The sequence below is a fragment of the Manihot esculenta genome, chromosome 3 (assembly GCF_001659605.2).
Source record: "Manihot esculenta cultivar AM560-2 chromosome 3, M.esculenta_v8, whole genome shotgun sequence".
Taxonomy (NCBI): domain Eukaryota; kingdom Viridiplantae; phylum Streptophyta; class Magnoliopsida; order Malpighiales; family Euphorbiaceae; genus Manihot; species Manihot esculenta.
Genome location: NC_035163.2, coordinates 7,335,622 through 7,361,982, shown reverse-complemented (window position 1 = coordinate 7,361,982; position 26,361 = coordinate 7,335,622). Strand labels below are relative to the sequence as shown.

Sequence of the window (26,361 nt, the reverse complement as noted above, 5' to 3'; positions counted from 1 at the left end):
CTGAAACTCTACTTGCCGTCTGCGGATGTCTGCATAACTCTTCTGTCTGCTTGCAGCAGTCTTGATTCTTTCTCTGATTATGGGTACCACTCTGCTGGTAATCTCTACTAGCTCAGGCCCTGCCAAGGCCTTTTCTCCAACCTCTTCCCAGCAAACAGGTGATCTGCACTTCCTTCCATATAAAGCTTCATATGGAGCCATCCCGATGCTATCATGATGGCTGTTATTGTAGGCAAACTCCACCAAAGGTGGATGCTGCCTCCAAGAACCGCCAAAGTCCAGCACACACATTCTAAGCATATCCTCTATTGTCTGGATGGTCCTCTCTGATTGTCCGTCCGTCTGTGGATGGAAAGCAGTGCTAAAATCCAACCTGGTACCCATGGCATTCTGCAGACTCCGCCAAAACCTGGAGGTGAACTGGGGCCCTCTATCGGACACTATAGAAACAGGGACCCCATGCAGCCTGACGATCTCATCAACATACACCTGCGCCAACTTGTCCACAGAATAGCCACTCCTGACAGGGATGAAGTGAGCAGATTTGGTGAGTCTATCCACAATCACCCATATGGAGTCCAATCTGTTGGACGTCGCCGGTAACCCCACTACGAAGTCCATAGCTATATTCTCCCATTTCCACTCTGGAATAGGTAGCGGGTTAAGCATTCCAGCCAGCTTCTGATGTTCCAGCTTCACCCTCTGACACACTTCGCAGGCTGACACAAACTGTGCCACTTCTTTCTTCATCGCTGGCCACCAATAAACTTTCTTCAGATCTTGATACATCTTGGTGGCTCCGGGGTGAACGTTGTATCTTGCATTATGAGCCTCCCTCATAATGTCTCCTTTTAGCCCTATGTCATCTGGTACACACAATCGACTCCCATAGCGGAGGATCCCCTTACTGTCAAATCTGAATTCATTGTCCTTGCCCGACTGAACAGTCCTTGCAATCTTCACTAACTCTGGGTCCTCATGCTGTTTCTGAGCCACCTACTCCAGAAACACAGGTGTCACTCTCATCTGAGCCACTAAAGTACCTGTACCAGACAACTCCAACTGTAGACCTTCATCAACAAGCTTGTAAAACTCCTTCACCACTGGTCTCCTCTCTGCCATGATGTGGGATAGACTACCTAGTGACTTCCGGCTTAGGGCGTCTGCCACGACGTTCGCCTTACCCGGATGATACTGAATCTTGCAATCATAGTCACTCAGCAGCTCTACCCACCTTCTATGTCTCAAGTTCAAATCTCTTTGACTCAGGATGTACTGCAGGCTCTTATGATCCATAAAGATCTCACATTTTACCCCATAGAGGTAGTGCCTCCACATCTTGAGTGCAAAGATTACTGCTGCCATCTCTAGGTCATGCGTGGGGTAATTTAACTCGTGCTTCTTTAGCTGCCTAGAAGCATAAGAAATTACCCTTTCATTCTGCATTAGTACACAACCCAGTCCCATATGGGACGCATCACAAAAGACTGTAAAGTCTTCACCACTAGATGGCAGGGCTAACACTGGTGCTGAAGTCAACCTCTTCTTAAGCTCTTCAAAACTCTCTTCACACTGGTCGGTCCACACAAACTTCTGATTCTTCCTGGTTAGTCTGGTCAGAGGAGCTGCAACTTTTGAGAAGTCCTGGACGAACCTCCTGTAGTAACCTGCCAAACCCAAGAAACTCCTGATCTCCGTCACTGAAGTGGGTCTAGGCCAGTTAGCCACAGCTTCTACCTTCTTGGGGTCCACCTCTATTCCATTCTCTGACACTACATGCCCCAAGAACGAGATGCTCCTCAGCCAGAACTCACACTTGGAGAACTTGGCATATAAGCCATGTTCCCTCAAGGTCTACAGAACCAACCTCAGATGATGGGCATGCTCCTCTGCATTCTTGGAATACACTAAGATATCATCTATGAAGACAATAACAAAGTGATCCAGGTATTGGCTAAACACTCTGTTCATGAGATCCATGAATGCTGCAGGGGCGTTGGTTAACCCGAACGGCATTACAAGGAACTCAAAATGCCCATATCTGGTCCTGAAGGCTGTCTTCGGCACATCTTCTTCCCTTATCCTTAGCTGATGGTACCCCGATCTCAGATCTATTTTGGAGAAACAACCTGCTCCGGCTAGCTGGTCAAATAGATCGTCGATCATAGGCAACGGGTACTTATTCTTGGTAGTGACTTTGTTCAACTGCCTGTAGTCGATACAAAGTCTAAGGGATCCATCCTTCTTTCTCACAAACAAGACTGGTGCACCCCAAGGTGAGGTGCTCGGTCGGATGAAGCCCTTTTCTACTAGTTCTTGCAACTGTTCCTTCAATTCCTTCAACTCAGCTGGAGCCATCCTGTAGGGAGGGATAGAGATCGGTCGGGTTCCAGGCATCAGTTCTATCTCGAACTCTATCTCCCTAGCAGGTGGTAAACTTGGCAGCTCGTCTGGGAACACATCCAAAAACTCTCTGACCACCGGCACCGAGGCAGGCTCTCTAACCTGACTGCTAAGCTCTCTCACATGAGCCAAATACCCCTGACATCCCTTCCTAAGCAACCTACGAGCCTGAAGAGCTGATATCAGACCTCTAGGTGTACCCCTCCTATCTCCTCTGAAGACTACCTCTGACCCATCCTGACCTCTGAACCTGACTACCTTGTCCCTGCAGTCCAAGGTAGCACCATGGGTAGATAACCAGTCCATCCCTAGAATGATGTCAAAATCTGTCAAGTCTAGAACCACAAGGTCGGCGGACAAGCATCTTCCCTCAACAAACACAGGACTACACTGGCAGACTGACTCTGCCACTGATGGATCACATTTGGGTCCACTGACCCAGAGAGGACACTCTAACCCAGAGATCATCAACCCCAACCTCTCAACAGCTCTCGGAGCAATAAAAGAATGAGATGCACCAGGGTCCATCAAGGCATACACATCTGAACAACCAATGACTAAGTTACCTGCCACTACGGTGTTAGATGCATCTGCCTCCTACTGTGTCATTGTGAAGATCCGTGCTGGAGCTGATGGACCTTCACCTCTGAAACCCGCTGAAGAAGAGGCTGCCCCTCTCCCTCTACCTCTGCCACTGGCCTGAGTCGTGGCTGGAGCTGCTGGCTGCGCTACACTACCTGAAGCTGTCTGCTGGGACTGTGCCACCGGGGCTGCTCTTGGACATTCTCGAGACATATGCCCCTCCTGACCACATCTGTAACAGGCTGTTGTCCCAAATCGACATACTCCCCTGTGTGGCTTACCACACCTTGCACAAACTGCATTATCAGCACCAGAGCTTGAGCCACCTCCAAATCCCAGACTGGACTTAACCTTGTTCCAGAACTTGTTCTTCTTCGACTTCCTAGGGCCTCTGTCCCACTTTCTACTACCTGAAGCTGCTGCACTCAGAGAAGAAGAGCCTGGGGTCTTAGAACCAGAAGGTTGTGCCACTGACTGCTTAACTGTCCCCTGAATGATGGCACTGGCCTCCATTTTCCGGGCCATATCCACTATGGCATGGAAGCTCTCCCTATCTGCTGACTGGATCAAGGAGGAATACCTGGAGTGAAGTTTCATGATATACCTCCTTGACTTCTTCTGGTCTGTGTTAAGAGTTTGCCCTGCAAACGGCAACAGCTCCAAGAATCTGTCCGTGAACTCCTCTATACTTATCTCATCGGTCTGCCTCAACTGCTCAAACTCTATCATCTTCAGCTCCCTTGAACTATCGGGAAAAGCCCATCCTGCAAACTCGTTTGCAAACTCCTCCCAAGACATGCTGTCCACTCTCGGGTTCACATAATTCTTGAACCACTCTCGTGCCTTTTTGCATTTTAATGTGAACCCAGCCATCTGAATGGCTCTACTGTCATCTGCCCCTATCTCATCTGTAATTGTTTTGACCCTCTCAAGGTACACAAACGGGTCATCTCCGGTTTCAAACTGGGGAGCACCCAGCTTCATATAGTCGGTCATCTTGACCTTGCTCCCACCATATGAGCTAGGCTTAAGCATATGGGTTGCTGGAACTGTGGGTTCTGCTGATGGTGGAGGAGGTGCAACATTTTCTGAGGTAGAGTTTGCTGGATTTGGATAGTAAGGTGGGGGTGGATACATTGGGTATTGTGAATATGGTGGGTAGTAGGGTGGGTATGGCATCTGAGTGGGATAAGGGGTGAAGCTAGGGTAATCCGACGTACCTCCCATCGAATACCCGGGATTTTGTGAGAAGTGTGGGTAGTGGGGTGGCTGAACAAATCCCGAGACCTGAGTGCCTCCTTGGGACTCTCCCATTCCCTCTTCTGACATACTAACTCCCAGACTGCCATCCCTCCTCTGCTCTACATCCATATCATCCCCCATGTCCTCTAACATTCCTCCCTGAACTGTTCCCCTCACTGATCTGCTTCTACCCAGATCCAGAGACCTTCTAGGGTCTCTTACTGCTCTTTCTCTGTTAGACCTACTAGACATTGCCCTAGGCAATGTAGGAGGATGGGCGCTCGTGCCCTCATCCTCAGGTGGCACTCCAGTCAATCGTGCAGATCGACGAGTTCCTCTCATCCTGTTTTCTGAAAAACAGTACACATCACATAAACGTTAGCATCATATGGTTCATGTGGGCACACATGAACCCGCATCACATACATATCATTCACATCATAGCATTAATGCACATGTATATAATCATGGCATTTCACATCATCATACAAGACAGGACTCCATATCCTATCCTAGTGGACATGACCTTTCCTATTGTGCTTGACCTTCTATAACATCTATGAGCCCGACACTCTAGGTCCGACCATATGAACCTAGGGCTCTGATACCATTCTGTAACGACCCAAAAATCGGACCGCTACCGGCGCTAGGATCCAGATCCGCTTAAGGCCGCCGGGACCCGTAGCAAGCCTGACATGCAACCTGTAAACCTATTTAATCCCATACATGATCAACAACATACATAAAAATTAAAACTTTTCTTTGATTCAAACACCAAACTCAACCTGTGCATACACTGAACATAGACATAATCATAAACATCGACCCCTCTGTGGGATCTCAATAATGCCCCAATGGCATATACAACATATGTTGAGTTGGTTTACATAAATATCATAAAAGATCTAGGATCATACATTAAAAGGGATACCTTACACATAGGTCAAGCACAACCTCTAATCCTCAATATCATTACATTACATAACTATCCATCACTTTACATTTTATCATGTCCACATTCTATCTATTACATACAATGACTTCAATACTCTTGCTGACCTCCTGGTCTACCCTGTATCTGCAAACCTAGGGAAATTTGGGAGAGGGGTGAGCTACTAGAGCCCAGTGAGCAGAATAATAAAGCATTTAAAACACATGCTATCATGAAATGCATCACATCACAACTAATCATATCAAGGATGAACTTGTCACCATTTAGCCCTCTACATATTCCAATCATGCCAGGGGCGTAGTGCAGGCCACACCTAGTCTTTCTCTTATACATAACATAACATACATAAGCAATGGTGCCGGGGGCGTAGTGCAGGCCACATCCGGTCTTTCTCTTACATAGTGCCAGGGGCGTAGTGCAGGCCACACCTGGACTTCCATATCATAGCATCACATCATAACATATGAGGGCTAATGGATCATTCAACATTCATCCACAACAACAACATATTATGCAATGCAACATATTCGTGATTTCTAATGCAAACAACCTAAAATATCACATGGCATCCGTGATGCATGAACATGCTCAAAATTTATTTATTTACTTGAAACATAAAGAGATTATTCTACTCACCTCTGGCTAGGTCTGACACTGACTGAAGCAGCTGACTCACTGCTGAGGTCCTCAGTTCCTCGGGTCCGAACCTACACAGGTGGACTCAAATGAGGGACCAAACAACTAGAACATAACTCTAAAAACATCCCCCAAAAACCCCCTAAAACACTTCAAAGTAATCATGCAAAAACATGCAAAGGAAGGCTGAACAGGGCACTTTCGGCGGCAGGTTCGGCGGCCGAAAGTCCCTCTAGAGCCGAAAGTCAGGCAGGTTCGGCGGCACCTTCGGCGGCCGAAAGTCCCAGACAGAGGCGAAACTCGTGCATGTTCGGCGGCACTTTCAGCGGTCGAAACTCCCAAACAGAGACGAAAGTCTCCTTTCGGGGGCAGGCTTCGGCAGCCGAAAGGCTGCCTCCCCAGCCATGTTCGGCAGCCGAAAGTCCTTCGGCTGCCTAACCTGGTTTATGCCAAAGGGCAGAAACTTGGCTCCTCTATGAACATTTGCCTCCAAAACTTCCAAACATGTATAAACCTATTCTACAACACTCATACACAAGCATACAAGCTTCTAGGGGCTTCAAACCATCTAAAACCCCATCTACAACACATCAAACATGCATTGGTAAGCCACATTGTCCAAAAACACAACATTAACTCAAAAACCTAACTATAAGCTAAACATGCATTCTACCCCATAGATCTTCATAAAACTTACTTAAAACATGCATTGAGCTTAAGATCGGCTCTTACCTCGTGAAGATCGAGAGAGAGACGACCTGAACTCGGAGATGGGAGATTCACAACTTCCTTGGGTCTCCAAGCTCAAAACTTGCTCAAAACTTAAAAATCTTCAAAACAAAGCAAAAACTTGTGAAAATCTTGAAAGATCTGAAGGAAAGGACTCAAGATTGGTGAGGGGTGGCGGAGAGCTCACCTTGGCCGACAATGGGGAGAAAAGCTCGCCCATTTCGGCTAAGGAACCCTTTTATAGTGGCTGGCCAGGCCACGTTCGGGGGCTGAACGTGCCACCGCATGCATGCCATGTTCGGCGGCCGAACCTGGACTTCCCTCACTTATGCCTTCGTGGGCCTAAGGCACACCCGAAATGCATGCATGTTCGGCGACCGAATCTTGAGGTTCGGCGGCCGAACCTAAGTTTTCCTCCAAGGTTGTTTTCATGCAAAAACTCATTTCCTTTTCACTTAAAACCATGAAAAACATTAAAACATTTTATGAAAACATGTTTCTACCCTACTAGAGGCTTCCGACATCCGAGATTCCACCGGACGGTAGGAATTCCGATACCGGAGTCTAGCCGGGTATTACATTCAAGGCTGCCGCACCTCTCCACGCTCTCTCTTCTCTCCAAGGTTCGGCTGGCGCTCTCCTCTCCATTCTCCAAGAGCTTCATCTCTTCTCTTCTTCTACCTTTCTTCTTTATTTTTTGTTTCGTTTCAGCCATGAGTGGTGATAGAGTATAATTTAGCCCATTTTATCATGATATTATTGATGTTAATTTACATGTTTTCTGCTTAATTTAGTGCTTTTGATATTATTTTGCAGAAAATAGTGTAAAGAGATATTTTGGAGAAAATACCCTTAAAACTGCCTTAAATGAAGCAAAGGAGAGCAAGCCTGCCAAGTTGAAATCAAGTGAAGCTAAATAAGGAAAGTTCTAAATAAGGAAAGTGGCAAATAAGGAAAGAACATTCAGCCAAAGCAATTTGAAATTCAAATTTCAAATCTCCAAATAGCCATCTCCTTATTCAAGAAGCCAAATCTCAAGTTGCCATAAATGAAGAGCCAAATAAGGAAAGTATTTTGAATTTCAAATCTTCAAGATTCATATTCAAATTTTGAATTTCAAAATCCAGCTTATTAAGGAAGCTAAATCCAAAGATCACATGCTTGCCACCTTATGCCTTGCACATTCAAAATTCAAATTGCAAAGGAAGGCTCCACCTCCCTTATTTGTGCATGGGCGGCAAGGAAGGTGTGAAGAGGCAGCTTGGGCAGCTTGGGCAGCACCTTGAAAACACTTGGGCAGCAAGCAAGGACCAAAGGACCCACTCCTTGCAATTGAAGACAAGCCACACGCCCACTCCTTCACACATGTGCATGGGCGGCAAGGTAAGTGCAAGTAAAGACCAAGGGCATTTTAGGCAGCCTCTTAAAGATTCATGGACAGCAAAGAAACCCTAGACAACAACTTAAGAACCTTATAAATTCATCCTTAAGGGCTGCCGCACAAAGGGGTGAACACATCTTCACCATTCGGCCAAGGCAAGGAACATATGGCCATGACACGAACGACTTCTATCAACTAATAAACGAGATAGAAAGGCTGATCAAGAGAGGCAATCTCTAGAATTTTGTAAAAAAACCAGAAGGAAAAATGCAACAACAAGGAGCAACAACAAGGAGCAACCGGGGACAGGCCCAGGAGGCAAATTGGAGCGCCAATAAATGACGGCCCTAGTGGAACGATTAACATGATCGTAGGAGGGACTGGAGGCCGTATGAGTTGGAGGGGGAAGAAGAGGGGTAGAAATGAAAATGAAAACAGTGTAGAGGTGATGCGTTGCTGAGCACACCCTAATAACCATCTCTTTCTCCCTAGAAGATGCACAAGGGTACAGATGCCCACGATGATGCCCTAGTCATCGAAGCAGTCATCCATAACTTTCTGGTCCATAAGATACTAGTTGATGACGGTAGCAAAGTGAACCTATTGCACTATCGAGTCTTTCAATAGATGAAAATACCCGAGGAGCAGCTTGTTAGAGATTAAGCCTCAGTCAAAGGGATAGGGGGAACTGTTAGTGTATTTGCCCTAGGCCATTATCATGGACTTTTTTGTATGTCATTTTTATAACAAAAGAGGTTTTATTATCATTATTATTATTTGTTTGCATGTTACATAATAATGATTAACATCCCTAGTTACTTGTTATTATGTTGATAATAATAAAATATAACTAGTATGATTATTGATTGATAGTCATGAGATGATTATGTATATGTTGATATAATTCAATAATCATAGATGCTTGTTAGAGAACAAAGTATTGGATGGACCCGCATTGAGATTACTGCATGGGATATTGTTATAAGTGAATCTCAAAGTAGTTATGTCTTAATCTTTTGACTTGAGATTGTCATAGTTTCCAACATAAAGACTGTTATGTTTTGACATAACCAAACATTATCTTTAATCGGACAATCATAAAGGTTTGAGCATAATAGAAATTATGTAGAGGATATTGAACAATCAAGATAGAATTTGTCCCTCTGTTTGAGAGAGACATCTTCTGGACCCTTCGATAAGTGAGACTGAGAAATGCATGGCCATGCTCAAATGAATTGATAGTGTGATCAATATCATTTGATTTTATCAGTCTACTTAGAGATCGAGAAATCACAAGTTTGAACATTATAAGTTTGACATTGACCATGACTTATGTTCAAACTAGATATCGTGTGACAAAGGGATTAATACATGTTATATTTATTAGGTTTTATCAGACTATATATCCTCATATTAGTTGGGTAGTCATAATGTCTTGCTAGAGGCCGCTTATGATTTATGGACCTTGTGGGACTGGGCCTATTGCTAATTAATGTGAGTTTATTAGGTCACACACAAAATAACGTTGTTTTGTGTTATATTAATGGGCTAAAAGCCCATTAATATAATTAATAATAATAAATATATTATTATTAATATTAATTATTTATTATTATAAGATAATAATATTTAAAAGATTTACAGTCTATCTGTAACAGTTACAAATAAAAGATTTTTAGGTTATCCTTATCAAAACAAACTATCACGTAAGATATTTGAGTATCTGCAAGATTGTGATAGTTGGTTATGAACATAACTCTTTTACGAAAAGAATTGTGGGAAAACAAAAAGACTGAAAATAAATAAAAACTTCTTTTGTGAATTGTGGGAGTAATGTTTTAGTGAAATCATTTTTGAGTTGCAGATTAGGGAGCACATAGCTTATCCATCTTTGAGAGAGCTAGCACTTTAGAAGGATAAAAGACGTTCGTGTGGATACCATTGAGGGTGTTTATTTCAAAAGCAGTACCATCAGTTCGGAATAGTATCTTCTCGTCGAGTCTAATAGGTTAGTCTCTTATTCTTCTTTTTGAAATAAACAAAGCACTCGGATCCTTTGAAGGAAACTAGAGATTTTTATTTTTTCGCTACGTATTTTGGGTTGCAGTAATCTCTGGATTTTCCAACAAGAACCCCAGTAGCAGTAGAAGGTAAAGTGAAGGTAAAGTGAAAGTAGCCCTCACTCTAGGGGAGCCCCTCAGTCACGGACTCACTACGCAGTATTTCTAGTAGTGAAGTTACCTTTGAGCTATAATGTTATTCTCGGAAGACCAATGCTGTATGAGTTTGAAGCAGTGACCAACATTTGGTATCTGACCATAAAGTTTTCAATGGAGTCAGGGGTTAGAGTTGTCCGAAGAAGGCAGGAAGATGCCAGAGCTGTATACCTCGCCACGGTAGAAGAACAATACACCCAGCCGAAAGTAGTAAACCCTAAAGTTGGACCCTTATTGAATGCGACTAGATGTGCTAAAAGGAGTAGATGGAGACCTATCAATTAAAATGGAAAAACTAATAGTCATTACACATTACATCACCTACTGAACCCAAGATAAAGCAAAACCCATATGCTGCAAAAGCGTCAATGGAAAAAATCCCAATATTACCAAATTATAGGCTTTATGCATATCTAATTTTAAAGCTACAGAGTGCAACTTACTGTTCGAAGATTTGAGATAGTGAAAAATCTCATGAGCAATCATAATATTTTCCTAAATATCGTGATGGGAACAAAGGCATTTTAATCTTAAAAAAAAAGGAAATACATCCATGGCTTAAATCTATTCACAATGATTTTGGAAATAATTTTATAAATAAAGTTGTAGAGACTGATAGGATGAAACTTGTGAAATACTAATAGAATTATGACACATAGGGATAAGAACAATATTAGTCTTGTTCATTTCAGAGCATGTAACCTAATTCATAAAAGTGGTGAATCATATTATATAATTATATAAAGACAGGCCAACAATATCCCAATTTTATTGATAAAATAAACCATAAAAGCCATTAGGACCTAGAGCTTTATCGCCACTAATTGAAACACAATTGCTTTAACCTCAACATCAATTATAGGTAATAATAAAGCCTTATTATTATTTGTGTGACCAAAGATGGAATAAGGGAAACAACTTTATCACTACAATGTAAACATCCTGCAATATAAATTTATTAAAAATAACCTTTCATATACAGATAAAGAGCAGAATCCTAATCAACCTAATAACCAACTTAGTCTAAAGATGAGCAATACAATTATACTAATGTTGTTGGATAGCATACAAATGAAAGAATTATGTGTTTTTATCCCCTTATGCAATCATTATATACGAGAATGTTGTTTCCAATATATTTTCTCTTAATGCCATAAAATATGAAGTTGATCTAGCAAATGAATCTAAATAGCTGTATTTGCAGCACCAAAAGAGCTAATATAAATCACTTCCAACTATTGTTGAAGCTAAGTCATCTTACAGTGATCATTATGAAAAGACTACTGATGCCAAGCACTAAGATGGGATTTATAAATGCTGCAGTTTACACAAATAAAAATATTGTAGAACCTCGAAAAGGTGTCTTCCCTGCTTTCAAGATCACTTTAGAATATTAGGGATGCATTAGCCATTTAACTTCAAATCAAAACAAAAATTTATGCTTACCAAAGCTAGCATCATCAAGATCAGAGGATAGTGATCCCACTGCAACAAAAACTCATGAATAACATTAGCTCATAGAAAGCCTTCCTGCCAGTCAATAGATATTAAAGCCTAATTCATAAGTTATTGGATTGCTTGACTCCAGGGGCGGAGGGAAGGTACGGCAAGGGGCACGTGCTGTACCGGCGACTGGAAAATGCTTTGAAGAGAGATGAAGGTGCCGCAGCGGCGCAGCCGGTGCCCTACCAAAGGAAAGCTCCTGGCTCCGCCACTGCTTGACCCCCAAATATTTATTAAACGGTATACAACGAGATTAAAATACTTAAATCCAGCCACCTAAAAAGATCACACTAGACAACCACATAATTTATCGTCTGAATCTTTGATTGTATTAAAATCACTAATACAATACCAGAGCAACGTCAAGTTATTCTATAACAAATATTTAAACCCCAAATAGGATATAGCCATATACAAAAATGGCGTACCATTTTATTTTAATATTAACTATTTGTATAAGATAGTCAATAAAACAATGAGAGGCAATACAAAATTTAACCAAAATAAAGTCATTCCACCATAAAGACAAATCCTCCACTTTATTAACGAAGACAAAACTAAAAGAAAATTCTCCACATTGACATTGTAAGTCTTGCATATATGCACATTACTGTTTGATTTTTTTATTAAGAACACTAGGGACAATAAACGATTAAGGAGACTTTTTTATAAAATATGCATTTTAAATAGGTATAATTATAATATCAAAATTTATATATTTTCAATGTTAAATTAAATAAAATACTTTAAATATGTAACCCTTGCTAATTGGTTAGCTTTATTAGTTATGTAGCTAAATTATTATATTAGTATTTTTTGAGCTTTAATTAAAATATAAATTTGATATTTTATAAATTTGCCAAAAAAATTAATATTATTGGGTAAAAATTAATGATAAACCGTTGCCCATCAACGTTAAAACAATCTAATCAACAGTCTTTTTTTTAATAAAAAAATTAAATAGTTTAATTCTATACATTTTCATTAAATATTTTTAAAACATTGACAAACTAATAAAATTTAAAAATTTTGATTATTTGATAGTAATTTCCCTGTGTTAATTCTAATACACTAGCAATTAGTATGATTATTTTCACTAGACATGGACATGGTATAGTTTGGATTGTGAACCGAACTAAAATTAATCGATCTGGTTAATCAATTTTAATTATTGAATTAGATCAAAATTTTAAATTAGAAGTTAGTTACAGTTCTACTTGTGAATTAGAATTAGAATTAGAGTAAAATCAAAATTGACCGGTTTAAATTGGCTAATCCAGTTTGATTTTTTATTTTTTAAATAAATTATTTTAAAAAATTATATCACTTAACATAAATGTATAAACAAGTTAAATTATCAAATAATTAAATTTTAAATTTATTTTTAATTTATAAAAAATATTAAATGTAATATTCTTTTATTTTTATATTATAGGTATATTATTTTATTTTTTATATTATGTAATAGATACATTTTATAATTTATTTATTTAATAAAATATATACTAGTGATATTTAGGATTTATATTTATTTCCTTACATTTTATTTAAATTTTTTACTTTAAAATTTTTTTTAATCAAAATTGAATTAAGCGTTTATAATTTGAATCGTAAAAAAAATTAAAACTGTGACCACTTTAAAATTAAATCGAATTAAATTAAAATCATTTTGAATCATTTTAAATCAGACTAATTTCGATTTGATTAAAAAAATGTCTAATCTTCCCTATGATTACCACCTTGACAATTAAATCACATTTTCCTTGAAGCATCAATAAGTTAGTTGCATATGAAAGTCAAATTCAAAGTTTTATTAGTTGAATTTCAAATAGTTGACTCGTAAGAGATTCTGTCCAATTGAAATTTAAGGGCACATAATAATTACCCAAATCAAAATGCACATGAATGGAAATCTCTCACATTTTCACTTGGAACCCTTTTTCTCACTTTTAACTATTTTTCCATGATTACAAAATGTCTCATGACTCTTCTGCTCCCTAACCCTAATTTCTATTTTGTGGATATTCATACTCCATAAGCCACAAGTTTGTCCCCCTCCAAATCATAATTACAATTTGACTTGGCCATACTGCAGATTAAATCGGTTGCATATTGAATTATTTATTTATAAGAAAAAAAAATTAAATAATTTTTTAATATCATGTTTTTTTTTATTATATATAATTTGATTTAGAATTTTTATTTTTCTCTTATATGACTCATTTGATTATCATATTTGGAGATTTCTTTTAAGAAGTTTATATATATATTTATATAATTTTCGTAGTTTTTTCTACATTTAAATTATTTATAAAAATATAAATTTATTAGTATCTATAGATCTTTAATTTACATATTTTTTAAATATAAATTTTATTTAAATTAATTTTAGAATTCACAAAAATATAAAATTTTTAATCCTATTTATACTTAAATTATATTTAATTAATGTTACTGTAATTAAATTTATTAAAAATAAAATTGTTAAAAAATATTTTCTTTCTTAAAAACACGTTTCACTTTATTGATTAATTTAACTTTAGTTAACTTTTATATAAAAAGACAAATTTAATATTAAAATTTATTTAATGAAAATTGATGAATATCTAATTAAATATAAAGTATGTTATGATGATATTATATAATATTATAAAAAATAATAAAAAATTATATATAAAAAATTGAATCACATATATAATGAGTATAAATGAAATACTAAAAAATGGTGTATATAAATATCAACCATAATAAATGAATAAATTTAATTACAAATTAAAAATCAATTTATTTAAGTTTTATTATTTTAATTAAGTTTAGTGTTTATATAATTTTAATATTCTTAATCTATACTTAGTTTCACTTAATTAATGTTGTGATTATAATAAAAAAAATAAATCACATATTTATGTTTTTCTCTTTTTTTTTTTGAAAGAGGTATTTATGTTTTTCTAAATCATTACTTTTTTCAAATTTACATGAATTTTTTAATAAAATATTAAAATAAAATTTACTTTTTTAATTTAATAATTTTTAATATAAAATTAAAAATAATAATAACATAATTTTTTAAGAAAATTTTATTTTCAAAAAAAAAATTGAATAATTTTTATTATAATTCAAAATAATATTTTATGATATATGCGTTAGTTATATGCATTACGATTAATCTGTTGGTTCACATTATATTTTTATTTATTTTTAAGTATTTAATACATTTTAATAAAAATATTTATTTATTTTTAATATTTATTTAATTAAATCTTTCCATAAAGATAAAATGTATGATACTATATTATTATGCAATCAAAATTATAATGTGATTACAATTATGATATTTCTGTAATATGGTTATAATTATGATATTTCTGTACTTATAAACTTAATTTGGTGGTAAGTGTATCTGAGTAAATTTGAAAGATCTCAGGTTCTACTCCTTCAATCTCTAATTTTCATTTAAAAAAAATTATGATATTTCTATTGCATTTAAGTAGTATCTCTAAATATTTATCAATATTTTTATTATTATTGAAAAACAATTAGAATTATTGAGACGGATACATGTTTTTTTTTTTTTTTTCAAAAAAAACAACTTGTTTTATAATTTAAAATATGTGAAATATTTAGAAATTCATATGAAAAATAATATGTCTATAAATTACTCAAATGATAGTTGTACAAATGAGTGTATTTATAGATTATTTAAATGATAGTTGTATAAATGATACTTTGACTTGAAATCAATAAGTAATCTTGTATAGAGACGTCTGTATGTTTTGATTTATTTTATGCAAAATGAGAACTCAATCATAAAATTAGTAAATCGGTTAGTGAACTTATAATTTTATTTTTCTATTAATATATTATTTCTTTAATTAATAATTTGTAATATAATATTGTAATTTATATATTTTTCTATATATAATAAACATATACAAAAATACAAGGAGAATGGTCAAGATATAAAATTAATAGATATTATTACTTATAAGTAATTATATTAATAACAATATATAATATTCTTACTCCCAATAATATTTCAGTGAATATCTTTATGTTGAAGATATTTTTTTTTTTTTTTGAAATAGGGGTGGGAGAGTCGAACCTTAGATCTTTCAAGGTTACAGGATGCACTTTCCACCAGACTAAGTCTTGGAGTGCTATGTTGAAGATATTATCTTTGTTCCTTTTCATTTAGAAAAATAATTTTACTAATTTTAAATTCAACAAATTTAAAACTTATTTGAAAAATATTCAAAAAATCATACTTCAATTTGAATTTAATAAGTATATTCTCTTTTTTTTTTTTGTATTTAATTTTAATTTAGTTAAAGATTCTTAATACCTTAAAGGAAGAATTTTTTTAAAATAAAATTTTACCATGTTTATTAATTTTTTTGATCAATTAAAATTTAAAAAATAAAGGCTGGTCAATTTTTCTAATTTATAAGATACAACAATTAAGAAATAAAAATAAAATACTATAAACTGATATTTGTATGATGCATATGTAAAAAAAAATTATTTTAAATAAAAAACTTTAATTAAGATAAAATATAATTACGTTAATTTGGTGTTCTAGCAATAATAACTAAATTTAATTAATTACTAATTATTAATATATTATAATAATATTATGTCATACAAAAATTAGTGAAAATCACATATGAAAAGTCAAATTATGAATTTGTATAATGATGATAAATAATATACGTTCTAAAAACTATTAATAAGAAAATACACAATAACCTTTTTGTAAAATTAGTCTCCTAATTTATTTAATATTTATTTTTGATGACCCCGGGTTCACCACTCCGATACAGGACCAAATCCAAGATGACAACTCTAATTCAAGGGTCAAAATGCCTCTTCAATAAGCCGACCTGGACCACACGGTCTTGAGGTTGGGTCTCCCTTGAGCCTTAGTCTCCCTACACCTAGCTCGGTTCTGAGGCTCAGTGTGATAAGGGACAGCCGACCCATACATTCAGCAGAATTATTTATACGCATGCCAGAGAGAGAATTAAATGACCGTTTAGCATAGAGCAGGCGTCTGGCATTTTCGTACGTACGTATCTATATGACAGAAATAGGTGGTCCAATAATAACGAGACCGTTACATGTCACTAGAAAACAAAAAGAAAAGAATAAAGGGAGAGAAGCACCCTCCTCTCAGATCAAACTGACCCAACCATTATAAATTCTATTTTCTATAGATCTCAGAGTATTAATTTTTATTGTCAATAGTATTTTAATTTATTAATATTGGAGTAGTTTGGATTTGAGAGATTTCGAATTTTTAAATATTATATTATTTTAAAATTTATTTAGATATTTAATAAAAAATATAAAAATTTAATTAAAAAATATAAAATTATAATTATCTAATTTTTGAGTAAAAGTATAAAAATTTAACTAGATTTATTTTTTTAAAAAAAAAACTGAAACCTTTAAGATGAAAATCATGAGAAACCGATTCTTAAGTTAAACTATGATACGGATTAGAAGCAGCCCATGGCGGGTGTGCTTACAACTTCCATATCCAATAGGAAACACGCTACCTAATCTTCTATATTAATTCTACCTGTGATCATTCTAGGATTTCTTCTCCTTCTAACATAAGGTTTTATGGTAATAACAAAATTTTGTTGGGATTAAAAATTTTGAACTTATATTTGAGAAATAGCGACAGCTTTTAAAATTAGAAGTTCCAAAAACTTTCAATTTCAATTCATCAAATTGGTAAATTGAGAATTTTTTTTAAAAAAAAAATTTCAAATACTTAAAATTTTTTAAAATCATGAAAGCCTTATCTTATAAAATTATAACTTAAAAAATTTCAACTTACTTTATCTCCTCTCAAGCATAGTGTCATTCTTGTCTATTAGTAATTCACACCTCCAACCACATCTCCAAGCTTGTGTTGTGACCAGCACAGTGACCTTCTTGCAAGGCTACGTTGTTTCAAGTAGGCTTCCTATACGTACGTTTATTTAATTTTTGGATTTGGTTTCTTTCTTTTTATTTGCCAAGATAATCTTTCATATCTGTTTTACAGTTTATATAATATTAGTAGTTTTTCTATAATACTGTTTCTCATTAGATCTCAATTTTTGTTAAAAAAAATGCAACCAGTCATATTATTATACCTAATTCTTATTGGTTGGTTTATTATTTATTATTTTTTTATAAAAGGATGGAGATTAAATAGATTTATTTACGATTAAAATTCAAGGGTATTACTATTTTTTAGTATTAATTTTATATGTAAATAATATTTATATGTTATTTCTCTCCTTGTATGTATTGTAACACCTTAATTCTCTTCTATTTTTTTATAGAAAAATTTATTTGGACCCACATTGAGGTGTCTTGGATTCAAGGACCATGAATTATTTAAGAATTTCCCATTCCTTAAATAAATTCTTCTCTTAAACAAAAGGAAAATAGATATATTGGACATATCACCACCTCTCTCTTTCACACACGTACACACAAAAGCTAGCATTCATTGTTGAATGCTGAATTTAGCCCTGCTGTAACTCTTAGCTCTTCTTGGTCATCTTCTAGTTTATTGCCCACCATATATTGATCACAACGGCAGATGTTAAAGTAAACAAAAAAAAAAAGATATCTAGAAAAACTAATTTGGATTAGTGGATAAGACCCCCTTAATCCTCTCCAATATTTAAGGTAAAATTCCCATCAAGTGAGACCTAATCTCCCTCTAGATAAGGGAGAAAATTTACCCACTAAATCTGAGCCTAATCCTTCAACTTGGTTACTGATCTCCACTATAAACAGGCTGTTTGGTTGAATGGGTTCTCTACAGTTTTGTTCTTTTTCTTGAACTCTATCACTTATAAAGTTTCAAGTTGAAGCTATACAAGTATTTGATTCTCTTAGTTCTTTTCATTTATATGCATAGATAGATATTGGGTTGTAATAGCAGCAGCAGCAGAAGCAGCAGTGGTTGATCAGTAGTGTTCTTCTTGCAATATTCATTCATGGACTGCTTGAGAGAAATAGAAGGCAAACAAGCTCATGATCCAATATTCATTGACAAGATGAATAAATCATCAAAACGTTGTGTATGCGTCCCTGGTCCGTTGATCGTCGGGGCAGGACCCTCAGGGCTAGCCGTGGCGGCTTGCCTGAAAGAAAGAGGCGTCCCAATTACAGTCATAGAGAGATCCAACTGCGTAGCCTCTTTGTGGCAGTTAAAGACTTATGATCGCCTTCGGCTTCACTTGCCAAAGCAATTCTGCGAGCTTCCTCTCATGGGGTTTCCTACTGAATTCCCAACTTACCCTACGAAGCAACAATTTGTTGACTACTTAGAGAAATATGCAGACAAGTTTGATATTAGGCCGCGGTTCAATGAGACTGTGTCACATGCAGAATTTGATCGAGTTATTGGTTTTTGGCGAGTGAGAACTGTGGGGCCAAAGGTGGAGGAGAAGGAGTATGTATGCCGCTGGTTGGTGGTGGCCACAGGAGAGAATGCAGAGGCGGTGGTACCAAATATTGAAGGAATGGGAGAATTTGAAGGTGATATAAGGCATACAAGTTTGTATAGCAGTGGAGAAGAGTTTAGAGGAAAAAGGGTTTTGGTGGTTGGATGTGGGAATTCAGGAATGGAGGTTTGTTTGGATCTTTGCAACCATAGTGCCAAGCCTTCAGTTGTGGTCAGAGATACAGTGAGCAACTCTTCTTTAACCTTATTAATTGTCTATTTGCCTTTTCCTCTCTCTCTCTCTCTACGCAACGTTTTCTCAGTTCAATTCTACAAACTATTTTTTTTTTTTCAATATAAAATACCCATAATCTTGTTTTTAAAGTCTCTTAAAAATTTCACTCCTATAAATAAACAAATCATATTTTTTTATTTTTTGAAATTTCTAAATAACGCCAGTGAGATTTTCAAGCAAAACTCACCTCAAAACTCTAGCTGCTTGGCCTAATTAATGTACTAATTTCAGGCGGTGGATTCAAGAAAGAAAATATAGCGAGAATGTGACTGAAATATAACAAATAAACAAGCAAAAAATTTTGCTTCAACTTTCACTTTCTTGGTATTCGCAAGAATGCGAGAATCATAAATTATGAATCTTTCTTTGCTTTACCTCGAGAAGCATGGTCTCCAGAAGAGAAAAGACCTGGCGGCTAGAAGGAAGTAAAATTAGCCCATATCATGTTATTAAGATTTTAATTACAAATTTGTGAAATGTGGTGAAGGTGCATGTTCTACCAAAAGAGATGCTCGGAAAATCAACATTTGGGCTGTCGATGTGGTTGCTGAAGTGGCTGCCCATGAGGGTTGTCGACGGGCTGCTGCTGATAGTGTCGAGGATGATGCTCGGAGATACAGCAAAATTGGGATTCGAGCGGCCGCAGTTGGGTCCCCTTGAACTCAAGACCGTGTCCGGAAAGACCCCAGTGTTGGATGTTGGGACACTGGCCAGGATCAAAAGCGGAGACATTAAGGTACTTAGTATCACTTTTCACTCTTTTGCTCTCTCAGGCAGCTATGTGCTTGATGAATCCCTTCCACTCGTTACTGTTTCAAACAATTTCATAGGCTGTTTCTCTTACCCTGGACCTATTTTATTCTTTTTATTGAAAGTTTGACACTACTGGTGTAGGTATGTCCAGGTATCAAGAGACTGAAACGACATAGCGTAGAGTTTGTTAACTGGAAAACGGAGAACTTCGATGCCATTCTCTTAGCAACAGGTTACAAAAGCAATGTACCATCTTGGCTAAAGGTAACCCTTCTTATAAATTTATGGTATTGTCTCACAAAGCTTTTCTTACATGTAAGGAGTAACATGTGGGCTTGAAATGAAATGTCAGGAAGGAGACATGTTCTCGGAGAAAGATGGGTTGCCGAGAAGGCCATTTCCAAATGGATGGAAAGGTGAGCGTGGGCTATATGCAGTGGGGTTCACAAAACGTGGAATTCTTGGTGCTTCAATGGATGCCAAGAGAGTAGCTGAAGATATCGAAAGATGCTGGAAAGCAGAAGCAAAACATTGGATGGTCTTTGCTAGGTCACTTTTGCCACAATCATCATCATAGAAGTTTTGGTTTTTGAGTTCTATATAACCTTGTATATAAAGAGAAAGAGAAAGAAGAGTTGAATTCTTTTGGAGGGTTACAGGAGATTGGAGGGTCTTTTGAGGGCTGCTCCAATAGAGGAAATCAATAAAAGTAAAGGGATAAGCTGCACAATAAGGAAATTAATAAGAGGAGACAATCACAAAAAAAAAAAAAATTTCTTTTTGCAATTACATCTTGTAATCTTTTTTATCAATTAAATTTTGATTTTTTTAATTGCTCTAATTTTTTTTAGTTATCCTGGTGGAATTCTATAGTTATCCTGGTGGAATTGGCAACAAAAGCGTTAATTCTAAAATTTTCTCATATAGCAGGTGAAAAATCAGTATTAGTATTTGATTCCACAAATAAAGTATCAACTAATGTTAAAACAAATAGTTCAATATTTGAGAGTATTTATTGGAGAAAAATACAAAAGAAAAAGTACAATTTTATATTAAAAAAAACCGATTGAAATTATAAGGTATGTTTTTGTATTTTTTTTCATGATGTAAATATCCGCTAGAAGTACTTCCGACTTGATACTTTATTTTTTAGTGGACCGATTCGGTACTTTACTTTTTAAATTTTATTCCTTAATGGACAGATTCGGCATTTTGCTTCTTAAACTTTACTTCTTAGTGAATCAACTCGGCACTTTACTTTTTAATGGACCGATTTGGCACTTTACTTTTTAATGAATCGATCGATTCAGTTAAAATAAGATAATACGTGCACTTATAAAAAAATAAAGCAGTTTAGTTTGTAATTGCATCAACGTCTCTAAGAGTTTGTGGGGGACTTGAGAGACTCTATACATGTTGTACATTACCATTTTTCTCTAATTAGATATTGACTTTTTAGGAGATGGGTAGGTTTTTGCTATTCATTTGCTAAGTGATATGATTGTGCTATAAACCTTTTAATTTCATCATCTCCAAGGGATTGGGAACTTACTTTAGACAGTATATAACATTCTGATGTTATATATCTCAATTTTAGGGTAAAGAAACATGACTTCTATTGGAATACTGAATTACCATTTTCTTTTTTCTTCTCTTGCAATACAATTTTTTTCCCCTTTTTCTCCTTGCTTGTTTTCTTAAGGGCCCTTCAGGCAGTAGTTTATTGATTATAGTAGCAGCTGCAGCAGCAGCAGCACAGGACCACCAATTTGAGCAGTTGAAGATCACCAAGATCTTATTAAATGAAAAGAAATAACCATATAGATCAATGTTGCTTTAGTTTGTTCTTTTATAATTTATTTCCCTTCAGAAATGATAATGTGTGCTTTCTGTGCTTGCACCATCAACTTGTAATTGAAGTCTGTCCACTAATGCTCAATGACTCATTTGGGTGTCAAACAGTATTAAGCAAAAACCTTTCTGAAATGTCAGCTTCCAAATTCCACCACCCTTTGAAGAAGAGCAGCAGCCCAGCATAATCAAATATTTTTGAAAACTAAAGAAGGTTTAGACCTCCAAATAGAAGGTTTGGTCTCCATTTTTAAGACATATTATAAAAACGGGTCTAAAACAGTTTATTTATTTTTTCGTAATGAAAAAAAATCACTATTAAAATTATAATTTTATAAAATAAAAATAAACTTTTTATGAAAGTATATTATTATATATAACAAAAATTAATTTTTTTTTAAACTATTATCAAATTATAGTATTAGTAGTATTTTTTTCTGTATAAAAGAAATTTTATTAAAAAGGAGAAAAATTTAGCATGGTACACACCATTGTGACTCAGTCCCAAAACAAGATAACAAAAAACGAGAACAACCCAGAACAAGAACAAACAAAAACAAGAAAATATCAAAATATGAAAGCAATTCAGATCATTAGGAGATAAGTTTCTGATTTCTACAAATAATTCCCAAGAGTCAAGCCTGCTTTTAACCTCTTATTTTTTATTCCACATGGCCAAAAACTTCAAAAAATTATATCTTCAATTGTGCATTAAAATAATAATTTCATAATTGTTAATAAAATAATGTTGCCTAAATTTTAAAATATAATAGTAAAATAACAATGATTTTTACCAATTTGATAATGGAATAATTAGCAAAAGCTTTGGCTCTTTTGCTATTATTTTGCTAAGACAATGAGCAATTGCCTAGGGATATGTGAAAAAGGTATAGGCTTTCCTTTTTCAGGCTGAGTGACTTGAAATAGGCAAGCAATTTTGCCATTCTTGGAATCTTCTTAATCAAAAAGCAAATTATAGTTAGAGAGAGAGAGCAAGCAGCTCTTTTCACGCATATATCATGTAAATGGGAGACCCACATGCAGTCACTATTTTTTTTTTTTATCAAACTGAAAAATTCAATTGTTTTGACAAAAATGAAATCATTTGGATTGTTGATCTGTGACCCACTGTAAAATGTGAAACTATATGAGCCATCTCGGAAAAAGGGAAAAAAAAAAAGAAAAAGGAGAGAGAGAATCTAAATCATGGAAAATATTTTCAGAAACAAATCACCAATAATCGTTGTGAGTATAAATTTTGACTACCTATACTGTAACTATCTAACTGGTAGTCCAATAACAGATAAATTTATATATTTATTCATTAAAAATCATATTTATATAAATAAAAAATTGTGTAAATTACTTAATCTCATGATATAAAATAAAATAATATATATTTTTTTAAAATATTTTTAAAATTTAAAAAAAATTATTTTTTAATAAATTTATTCGGTACAAATTCTAATTAATCACACTAATAGGTGTTAAATACCGGATGAATAAATATATATTCAAAATTAAATAAGTAATTTAATAATTAAAAAAAATAAAAATCTACAGGTACCATCTAAGTGCTATTTAATTAGTATACTATTAGCAGATGCTTACCATGGGAAATATTCGTTGCCCCCGGAGCACCACGTGCGTAGTCATTCTAATTGATAATATCAATATATTTATTATTTTATTAGTAAAATATGTTAACTGAATTAATTTGAGAGAACGGTTTGGTTTTACCATCCAAATTATCATCCCGTCTTATTTTGACAGAACGGCTTGCGTTATAATAATAATAATAACTATATTATTCATAGTACGTTCGATTTCGATAAAATTGTTTTTATTAAAATAAATTTTAAATAAAATATATTTTAATTTATAATAATAAAATATATAAACTTTTAATAATTGTACCATAAAATTATATGCATCCAACATTTATCGATTCTGCAGTGAATATGATTACACAGTAATTTACTTGGCGTCCCACTCTAATATGGAAAGAGATGAAGTGAAATAGAAAATATAGCCCATAAATAAAATTGTAAATAAATTCAACTTTTATGAATTATTCGAGATTTAATTTAATAAAATTTTTATTTGATTCGACTTAATTTTTAAATGAGTTAAATTTGAATTTAATTTTTAAATTTATTTAATAAACAAATAAAATTTAAGTTATATAATATTCAATTTGTTAACACTCGTAAACTCTATTCATTTTTTAGTTCATGCAAATAATTCGTAAACCGTTTCATTAAATAGATTGAGATTAATATTATAAGAGAAATAAATTTAAATCCTTTATATATTTTCATGAATCAATCCTAAATTTTTTAAAATTCAGCTATACATGATTTAATTATATTTTAAAAATTTATAAATATTCGAATATTAAAATTTAAAATTCATTCTTTATAAATTTACGAACTAATTTATATATATACTTATTTAATTAAAATTATTTAATTTTAAATTTATTAATTTTAAACTAACACTCATTATATATGGAAATAAATTCAACGGTTTATAAATTATTCAAAATTAATTTCGATAAAAACTCTACTTGTTAAACTCGTTTGTTAAACAAATTAAGATTAAATTTATTAATACTAGATTCGAATTCAAAATTTCGAAATAAATAAAGTTTGAATTCAATTCAAATTTAAAAAAATTTTAACAAACGAAATTTCAACTCTTTAAAGTTCACCTCAATTTGATTCATTTATATTCCTATAATTATAATATGTTATATGGTGAAAGTATAATCAATTTTAAAATTTTATATTACAAATTAAAATTGATATACTTTACTGATAGCTTATACTTCAGGCATATATTTCTATTTATTTATCAAAAATAATTTATATTTAAAAAATATTTTATATGAAAAATATTTTTTGTAAGTATAACTTATTTTTTATTATTTAATTTAAATTTAAAAAATAAAATATATTAATAAATTTATATAGAATTTTTTTAAAAATTTTTTAAATACAGAAAATAATTTTTTTCTTTTAAAATTGAAAGTTATTTTTTAAAAAATAATTTAAAATTTTATTTTATAAAAAATATTTTTCTATAAATTTTAAAAAATATAAAATAATATTTTTAAAAAAAATTATTTCCTATAAAACAAACAAAATTTTGATGAATCATCGTCATTTTAAGAAAATCTCCCATATATAAGAAAATCTAATAAAACATAATTAAAAAATCCAATGAATTTTATTTTTTTTAAATAAACACTTAATGTTGACATTGGCATACATGCATGATCATGATGATGGCCATATAATATAATAATATAGGGCAAAAAGACATTTGCCTGAACTAAACTATAGAACTGGGAGCTGAAAATATTAAATTTTATTTTTTTTATAAAAAATATCAAGAAATTATTATTAAAAATTAATATATCTAAATAGAATTAAATAAATTGAATAGATTATACTCATACTTTTAAATTTTGATAAATAATAATTTTATTTATTTTTTTAATGATAATTTAGAAATAAATTTTTTTAAAAAACTAATAAAATTTAGCTTTGTAATCCTATTGAGCAATTTGTGCGAAACTTTTATACTATTTTTGGACCAATTAAAATTTAAAGAAAATATTATTTTAAAACATAGGATAAGTTTTAATTTTAAACTTTTGTATTGTATATGATTATTATTATTAGGGCTATTGACTATTAGTAGAAAATTAAACAATAATTTAAATTTTGTAATAGATGTCTGTAGCATATGTTATCTTATTATAATATTATTTGATTTAAAATGTATTATTTTTTATAAAATAACTTAATTAGATTAGAATAAATAAATTATTTCCCTTAACTTCAAATTAAGAAAAAAATATTAATTAAATAAAAATTATTTTCACATTTTTTTTAATTTTAAATCCAATCAAATAATACTTTAAATCTTATTTGATTTTTAAATAATTTAAATAATTTATTATCATTTAATAGGTTATCAATTTCAACAAGTTATGCAATATTGTTCAATCTTTCATCATGCTTTTGCCATCATTCTTGAAGAAGCATCTAGGCCAAGATTATTTGAAATGTAATAAAATATATATCTATTTAATTTGTAAATTTTGAATAATTTATACAAACAGTTTTTAAGAAATAAATAATAAAAAAATATTTTTAATTTTGAAAAATAAAAAAAATTATGCAACGTTGTCCAATGCACACTTATTCTATGATCTTCCATAATCATACTAAAATCTTCTTGTGAAAGGTGTATATTTCTTTTTAATTGATAAATCTTAAAATACTTCGATATGTATAATTTTGTTATAGATGCATTCAATATTTTTTTTTTCTTCCATCAATAACAACTAATAAT

General features: G+C 33.3%; 1 protein-coding gene across 1 annotated transcript; it reads left to right on the top strand.

Moving 5' to 3' along the window:
- Positions 1–18,285: 18,285 nt before the first annotated feature.
- On the top strand, positions 18,286–20,864 carry LOC110608051 (indole-3-pyruvate monooxygenase YUCCA6). The gene is made up of 4 exons (XM_043955503.1): positions 18,286–19,341; positions 19,880–20,128; positions 20,287–20,409; positions 20,498–20,864. Exons 1-4 carry the CDS (start codon positions 18,649–18,651, stop codon positions 20,720–20,722), a joined length of 1,290 nt encoding a protein of 429 aa, XP_043811438.1. The 5' UTR covers positions 18,286–18,648; the 3' UTR covers positions 20,723–20,864.
- Positions 20,865–26,361: the final 5,497 nt, after the last annotated feature.